At 43.8% G+C, this 8,048-nt stretch overlaps 3 protein-coding genes across 6 annotated transcripts in view; 1 reads left to right on the top strand and 2 right to left on the bottom strand.

The window, feature by feature from the left end:
* LOC116381694 (butyrophilin subfamily 1 member A1) overlaps positions 1-1,814 on the bottom strand; it is a 5,989-nt gene extending 4,175 nt beyond the window's left edge. Inside the window, exon 1 of the mRNA XM_031844039.1 lies at positions 902-1,814. The gene's annotated coding sequence lies outside the window, so the exon portion shown is untranslated. The remainder of the gene's footprint in view (positions 1-901) is intronic.
* LOC116381693 (uncharacterized) lies at positions 29-8,047 on the top strand. Of its 4 annotated transcripts, none has more exons than XM_031844038.1 (15): positions 29-90; positions 2,274-2,381; positions 2,658-2,733; positions 2,857-3,013; positions 3,190-3,227; positions 3,340-3,398; positions 3,578-3,613; positions 3,773-3,825; positions 3,937-4,069; positions 4,603-4,817; positions 4,889-4,934; positions 5,038-5,103; positions 5,184-5,243; positions 5,347-5,432; positions 5,580-8,047. In XM_031844038.1, exons 3-15 carry the CDS (start codon positions 2,721-2,723, stop codon positions 5,809-5,811), a joined length of 1,194 nt encoding a protein of 397 aa, XP_031699898.1. In that variant the 5' UTR covers positions 29-90; positions 2,274-2,381; positions 2,658-2,720; the 3' UTR covers positions 5,812-8,047. The 4 variants fall into 4 exon arrangements, with proteins under 4 accessions (XP_031699898.1, XP_031699896.1, XP_031699897.1 ...); XM_031844036.1 differs by lacking the exon at positions 29-90 and adding an exon at positions 1,643-1,947 and having other exon boundaries at positions 3,182-3,227; XM_031844037.1 differs by lacking the exon at positions 29-90 and having other exon boundaries at positions 2,000-2,381; positions 3,182-3,227; positions 5,580-5,674; positions 5,766-8,047.
* On the bottom strand, positions 5,923-8,014 carry LOC116381695 (histone H3.3). The gene is made up of 4 exons (XM_031844040.1): positions 7,908-8,014; positions 6,971-7,108; positions 6,684-6,837; positions 5,923-6,594 (listed from the first exon to the last, which is right to left on the bottom strand). The coding sequence occupies exons 2-4, from the start codon at positions 7,096-7,098 to the stop codon at positions 6,466-6,468; spliced, it is 411 nt and encodes a 136-aa protein (XP_031699900.1). The 5' UTR covers positions 7,099-7,108; positions 7,908-8,014; the 3' UTR covers positions 5,923-6,465.
* Position 8,048: the final 1 nt, after the last annotated feature.

Here is an 8,048-nt window from a genome sequence, read left to right as displayed (position 1 = left end):
GGTATTGACTTCCCAAGGACTGAAGACAGAATATATGAGACGGAGAGTTTATGGACTTTTGGCAAAGAAAATGCATCTAACTGGAGGACGGTGAGGACTGAGTTTACCTTTTAGTGAGCAATATTCGACCGCATCTGTGAGAATATGATACAAACATGAATGTTTTTTTATGAAGTTGACTTGAAAAGGCACACTATGCTCAACGTTTGTTATGTAATTTGAAAATTTGAAAGAGTAATGTGTCAATGCAAGTGGTCCATATGAACTTAAGAGGCCATGGCACATGCCACTGAGCCTGTTAACTGATTTAGTAGATAACTGTAGGCCTATTGCTCAATGTGAAATACATGAAAAAGAAGGGAATATACCACAGCATGACTTGCCTATCGAAAGTCTCCATAGTAACTCCTGGTTACATATGGGTTTATTGTTTTGGCAGTGAAGGGAGAGCGTGTATGTGGCAGAGGAGCAGGAAGATTTAGAGGAAATCCAGGATTACCTCCGGTGCTATTGCTGTACACAGCCACGTATAGACGTTCTATCTTGGGACTGACAGACCAGCATGCAAGTCAGCATCAAAACAATACCGTAATACACCGTGCGCAACAAACATAACACATAATAGGGAACGTAGTATTCTATAATATCTGACAGACCGTTAAAATATCAACATAGGTCTACATTTTGGGGTTAGTCTCTATTGATCCCTCGTCAAAATGTGTCATTTTCAAACGCTTGTGCTGTACGAATAAAGATTCCTCGTGCGCATGAGACTGTTTTCCAAAGATGGGCAACAACCACGAACATGCAGACAATTAATTGTTATTTAATTACGCCCATAGGCAGCTGCTAAAATGAACGTTTTGTGGAAAAAAAAAAAAAAAAAAGGTTAAAGTCTGACCTTGTTATGGGAGAATTTTCTTTTCCGCAGACAACTTTGCGCAGCTCCTCGGAGATGTTTTCGCTAAACTCTTACTCACTCGGCGCTCCGAGCTTTTTTGGAGATGCGCCGCTTGCATCCGCTCTTCCTCTGAGGCGGGTGAGACGGAGCGCGCGCTCTTATCTGCCACCGAGCTGCAGCTTGAAAGAAGAGCCGCGAGAGGCCGCCATAGCTTCACCCACACTGATACCTCATGCCAGGTAGTCCCACAGTCTGTCTTGTATTTTCATTTTTGGTTTATGTTTGACTAAACTTAGCACCGTTACAAGCTCTCAGTAAACAGTTTGAAGCGCCATTAGCTAATAGTCAATGTCTATCTCGTGTCTTGTGCCTATGGCGGTTAGCTAAAATAAAAAGTAAGTGGGTTAGCTTAAAGCAATGTATTATATAGCCTATCATTATGTATTCTTTTAATTAGCTGTGAATTTGTAGTGGTAGTGGATAGGCCTAACGTTACTTCATTTTTTCTTTAAACAGTCCTACATTTTTGAAAAAAAAAAAAAAAAACCTGTACAACAACCCTTACAACATGTAATAAGCCTCTGTAGCAAAGCATAGCTCTGTGTTAGCTACTTTTCAGTTTAAAATAAAACATTAGCAAATAAACCGCGCTAATTTTGATATATACGGTTACATTGTATATCTTACAGTGAGTCTCTGAAGGCAGCACGACCGCTTTTAGGTTTAGAAACAGACGTCGCCACAGCCAATACACACTTCATATCTCGATACATTTTCATTTCGAGGCACAGAGGGCGTCTATAAGCCTCCTAGGTTGTTAATTTCAAATACAAACTAAAGCGGTTTATCCAGTTCACCCCGGCTCTGTGTGGCAGGTAGCCTGCTGAGGAATGGGAGGGTGTCTCGTGAGTTAGGGAGGCTACACGGAAGTAGAATTACAGCGCGTGTCGCTGTACTTTAATGACAGGAGGCTTCGTGTGTCTGTTGACTCACATCTGGTCCACCAAACATGGCTCCAAAAGACCCTCTACTTGGCACTCTCAAAGGTAGGGATTTATAATAGAATGCACAATAAAAACGTGCTCATTATTGGATTTAAAATACTGGACGTATGTTTCGGAGGCAGCCGATTTCTTAATATCCGCGCGTATTATGCCGCAGAAACAAACGACTTTGAGTTTTAATTCTGTTGCACACAAAAAAACCATGTTATTATTTTCTTCCAGTCCGTTTTATCTTCTGCACAGCATCTTTTGTAGTCTCACTGATGTGTGAAATGTCGATGATCACGCAGGTTAAATGAAAAATGTGCATGTTTTTGGTCATGCAACAGATCGACAGTCAAATTGCAATTTTTTATTTCCCCTCCCAGTGTGTGTCCTGAACCTGCAGTCCAGTGGAGGGACTGTGTCAAACACAAACCCTCACCTCGCCTCCTGCTGTGAGCTTCTGGAGCTGGTCCTCAGGAAGGGGCTCCAACGTTAGTATCCCATAATATGTACTTACCTGAAAAAATGCCACATTTGTACATATTCATTCCAATGCGATACATATTGCTGAGAGCAAATTGCTATATTGCAAGCTTGTATACCTGGCATGCATATTTTGGGGTGTCAGTTTATGCTTTGCGTGGTTGTAAAACACAATACTATGGGGCAGAGTTTGATGTATTTTTTAAATATTTATAATAACACAATAATACGTGCAAAGTACATCTTTGCAGTATGGACTGAGTGCATGTTTGCTCTCCCTCCAGAACCAGTTCTCAGTCTGGTACACAGAGACTACTGGCAGTGTTTTGAACAGCTCACTCGCCAAGATGCCTGTGGCAGGTAACAACATCCTGTTTAGATTAACTGGCTTTAACTCCATACTTTATACTGTTGTAAAAAATACAAAAATAGCACTATTTCAATCCTTGCTAATAGCTGTTGTCTGTGCTGATGTGCGTGCAGGCTGTCTGCCTTGTCCTTGGTGGTGGAGCAGACCAGAGTGTGCAAGAAGCTGCTCTCAGCTCAGGGCCGGGGCCGCTACCTGCTCAGACTGGCCCTCGTCCGCAAGGCTCTGCCACAGTTCATCACACACCTGCTGCACACACCCAGAGTCCTGGAGGTCAGATATATTTTCTGTGATACAGTATATTTAGTTATTGCTATTGATGCCTTTTTTTCTGGTGCTGCCCGTACGTGTCTTTTCCTGGCACTGTTAGATGCCCATTGCTGCTGAGTCTCACTAATAGACTGAAACCGCTTCAGTTCATACTGTGTCTCTCCCCTCCAGTGGTACAGCCCGGAAGTGTCAATCCTCAGGAATGAGCAATTTATGGGTGAGGCTTTTTACTTGATTGCTTTCACCTAACGCTGAGCAAAGCTGAGGAAGTTCTTGTCACCGCTGCCATTCAGTGTCCAGCATCATCACCACTGTTCTCTCCCTTCCAGAGCCTTTCATGTCACTGCTGCTGGTCCTCTCTCACATGGACTTCAAACTGGACATGGAGGTCAGTTCAGCTCCTTTTTATTTATGCCGTTAAAAATTGCAAATATGCTGAGTAACATTTTTTCAAACTTTTCAGGCCACACAGGATTTTCCTCCAAAATATAACACGACATTGTCTTTTAAATCATTTTGATTTCAAATGACTCAAAACTAATTACCACCTCCGGTCTCTGTACACAGAATTGCAGTTTTCTGGATGAGAGCTGGCTCCTACCGGTAATAAAAAAACACAACAATGATTGTTGTTTTGGAACACTCAGCATCACAAGAATATTACTCTGGATTTTAGTGGCAATGGGATCTTTAAGATGCAGAGAGATGATCAGCAGAATGTGAGAGACGGTCGTTTGATTGTTTCTATTTGATTGTTTCCAGGTGTGTGAGACATATGAAGTGGTGCCCTGTCGGGAGGTGGGGATGGTTTTGAGGTTTGTATCGTCCCCTGCTCTACAAATACTTTCTATCCATCAAGCATATCTACTCATATAGTCATCCGTCCAACCTGCTGCATCACCTCCCTCCGTCTCTGTCTGCCTCAGGTATCTCAGTGGGCGCGTCTTCGTCCTTGACCTGATGCCCGGCAGTCAGGCTCACGTCGACATGTTTATCTCCCCTGGTGACATCATTGATGAGATCAACGGCACCTCGCTGAGGAATTCCAAGAATAAACAGGTATCCTCACACATGCAGTGTCATATATTAAAGTCATAAGGCTCACAGACATCACGTCTGTTTCTATGTCGCCATAGTGTAGCTGGTATTATTTTTTTAAATAATTCCTATATTCGAGCACTTATTTCCATTCCTACTTGATAGACACCTCCCTCAGTTGCACTAACTAACTTACATTATTTTTATTAGTATATGTAATTTGAGGACATTCATTAAATTCTAAACAGGTGCAAAAAAAACCAACAGTCTGTTATGACGGTGTGTGAGGTCTCACTGCAGCCCTGTTAGTACATTAGATTCTGTGCACAGAGAACCAATGAGTATTTCCTAATGCCTTTGGGGACAGATAGTACAGCTCACATTCTCTGTGTATTCTCCCATGAACCCATGAGACACTGGCCAGGCACACCCTTGACAAACCCTATAAGTGTTTGCATTAATTAGAAATTAAAAACACCTGCTGCTCTCAAAATGTTTACATTTGCTGTTGGACAAGCCTTCACGATTGGCTGCTGGTTTTCGGTTTCTCCCAGGCAGGTGTTGTTTTTTCCCGGCTGAAGGGCTGCCCCATCTCCATTGGTGTTCTGCGGTGGCGGGCTCAGGATGGGACAGTGTACCGGCCCCTTGTCAAGCTCCTGCGGGCCCTGAGGACGGAGAACCCCGCCATGCAGCTCGGTCCTGCTCCCTCCCAGCAGTCACCCCCCAAGGATCAGAGAACCTCTCCATCACAGTGTCCCAAAGAGAGAAGGCAAGTTGGCCATCAAATTTAGGGAGGATTCTGCTAGGTGTACTCTTGACTGACCTACCTCTCCTCAACAGGATTGTGTACATTGTGCAGTTCTTGGGAAAAGCAAACATTGGAATGGTAAATAATCACCACTGCTTTACAATTAAATACATGTTCAATCTCTGTAGCTGTATTGGTTGTTTCTATAACTGCTGCAATATCTGATCTTATCCTTTCTTAGCGTGGGGGCAAAGAGGTGCTGCAGCTCGCCATTACACAAGTGTTGCAGAAAAACCTGCCCAGCAAGGTAATGTTATTGCACACGCCGCCTCGGGGCACATTGGCTTACAACACACGTCAACATCAACTCTGTAATTTCTCCCACAGGACGTGGTCTTAGATATGAGGGAAACACATTTGACGTGCACAGACACAAACAGTAAATTGGTAAGCATGCGATATCAGTTACCTGTTTAGCATGTCTTTGTTATTGCTCGACATGGTCAGATGGAACAATGCTTTTATTTATTTATTTATTTTTTTTAATCAGGAGCTGTTTGAGCACCACTACCCAGAGATTTCATGTGTAGGGAGATTTGGTCAACTGGACTACACAATATTTGCATTCTGCATGGCGTAAGTAGTATCGTTGCCACTATGAGCATTCAATCCCACACAGCCATATTAGTCACAGGTCTCCATACATGTGATGCGATACGTAAGCCATCAAGTCTGTCATTGGTTGAGCTTCTCATTCAAGCGTGTCATTGGCTCGCTTCACAGAAACTCCCCAGAGACCCCTCAGTCCACAGGCTTCTGCTGCATCGCATTCAGAGCAAGCAGCACAAAGGAGTGTGAGGAGATAGTCTACCGTATTGGTGAGGAACAGCAGCTGTGCATTCTACAGAGGCAAATTGTTACCTACATTTTAATAGACATTGAATTGTATGCTCATGTGTTTTCTTACAGCTACTGGCTTCAAGCATACAGAGTGGTTTGTATGACAACTCAGTGACATCAAACTCTTGTATTCTGTCTGGTTGTAAATAAATGTAAAGTTTATGTAAACAGTAAATCACCAACTTATTTCCACAAATTCATTTCAATGAACTACAGCACACAAGGCTTTCTACTCATAAAGACCTTTAATAGAAAGACACGCGACAACATTTTCATAAATAGTATTAAATGTAGCTGCCAAGGTTTATGTTGAAAAACATGTAAAAAGAAGTCCAGAAAAATACAGGAGGGGGGGCCATGCTCCCAGTCACAGAGTGTAGAGTATCAACAGATACCAACACTGCAGTGAGACTGGCTGAGCAGGACGTGCTGGCATTTTGTGACGAGTGGTAGGCGGGTGAAGAGACCCTGGACCCCCCAAAGAAGATGCGAAGAATTTATCCCTTAGACAACTCCCATCCCAAGGTGGAGCCTGATGTCCACAATGAGCTCGAAGGGTGATGCGATGGCTGGAGTAATGACCCAATGAATGGAATACTCGGCAAGACACTCTTAACTGCACAACATTTCCAACTATCTTAAGGGTACCCGGGCTTGTGGAATGATTGATCTTGATCTAAAATACAAAAAATCCAAAGAAAACTTGTAAAAAATACCCAAGAAATAAAATGTCCACAAAAATGGTACGATAAATAGGATAATTTGCCGCTTAGGCCCTCTCTCCTCTTATCCTACGAGCCAGCTGGATGTCTTTGGGCATGATGGTGACACGTTTGGCGTGGATGGCGCACAGGTTCGTGTCCTCAAACAGACCCACCAGATAAGCCTCGCTGGCTTCCTGTTGAAAGGGAAAGGAAAAGGAGATTAGATTCATAGCAACTACCTTTGCCCCACTAGTACATGCTTATGACTGATCTGGGTTTTTACCTGAAGAGCTCCGATAGCTGCGCTCTGGAAACGCAGATCTGTCTTGAAATCCTGTGCAATTTCTCTCACCAGACGCTGGAAGGGCAGCTTGCGGATGAGCAACTCTGTGGACTTCTGGTAACGACGGATCTCCCTCAGAGCCACAGTTCCAGGTCTACACAAAAGATTTTAGCACAGTATTAACAATAAGTATTAGCACCAATTTAGTCAAATATGACAAACAAGACAAATGGAAACCAAGATTGTATGTCACACATGGTTTATGGCGTGCCGTCACTACACCCTACCTGTAACGATGGGGCTTCTTCACTCCTCCCGTGGACGGTGCGCTCTTCCTGGCTGCCTTGGTAGCGAGCTGCTTCCTTGGCGCCTTTCCTCCAGTAGATTTACGAGCAGTCTGCTTGGTACGTGCCATCTCGTGCTTGCTAAAAATGAAAATTATAACCAGTGGAATTAAAATCGGTCGCAGTGATTTTCGGCAACATGCTCACGCAGCAGCACCAAGCCGCAAGGGTTCGGTATTGAGTACCAAGCTAAGACGCTAACCCGCCTAGCATACAGGCTAATAGTTCCCCTCCCCCCAGGTTGCACCACTGGGAGGCGTCGTGTTTGCTCCGGTAACGTTACGCTCTACCGACATAATCAGCGCAACGGTAAAGTAAGGCCTTAATAAAAGCACAATAAACATTTCAGCGTTGAGCACTTTTTTTTGGCAATCGGCGCCGTGGTCATTTAAGTTACAATGATCTCACGTATTCAGACGCCATCAGCGTCAAAACTCTCGGTCCTTGAAACGTTTAACAGCTCAAGCCAGTGAGCCTGAGCTTCTCGGCCTCGCCATTTTATACGTTTCTCATTTCACCCTGAGGCGACATTGCATCAGTTCAGCGCAACATTAGCACACACACAATTAACGCTTCATCAGCTGTCTCTGTAGGAAATACCCGGCTTCGATCTCGACGGTTTATTCTAGTAATTAAACTCGTGAACTAGGTCTAGTTTCGTTTTAACGAGCCAACGTTGACATTCAAGTCCAAAACATGAACTGTAAGATAATCCATTGTTCTATTTGGAGCTAACGCTAACGTTAGCATGTCGCCATGTTGGCCTGTTTCACAAACAATGCCTGTAAACACAAACTTAAACCGCAAACACAATTCACATTATTATTGACAAGTAGCTCGCGTAACGTTACATTATCGACAGGGTAAGCCTGATATTTACCTTTAGGACGTCGGTCGATATGAGACAGTTGCGGTTAGTGGCCGTTAAACAATATGTGACGAGAGCGGGCTGAGGTCGAGTATAAGTACTGTGTCGTGACGTCATGGTGGTGAAACACTACGCCCTCATTGGTTCACATAC

This window comes from Anarrhichthys ocellatus, unplaced genomic scaffold (genome assembly GCF_004355925.1).
Source record: "Anarrhichthys ocellatus isolate YVR2014 unplaced genomic scaffold, GSC_Weel_1.0 scaffold4, whole genome shotgun sequence".
Taxonomy (NCBI): Eukaryota; Metazoa; Chordata; class Actinopteri; order Perciformes; family Anarhichadidae; genus Anarrhichthys; species Anarrhichthys ocellatus.
The sequence above is the reverse complement of the archived record's forward strand: the minus strand, read 5'-3'. Positions and strand labels throughout refer to the sequence as shown.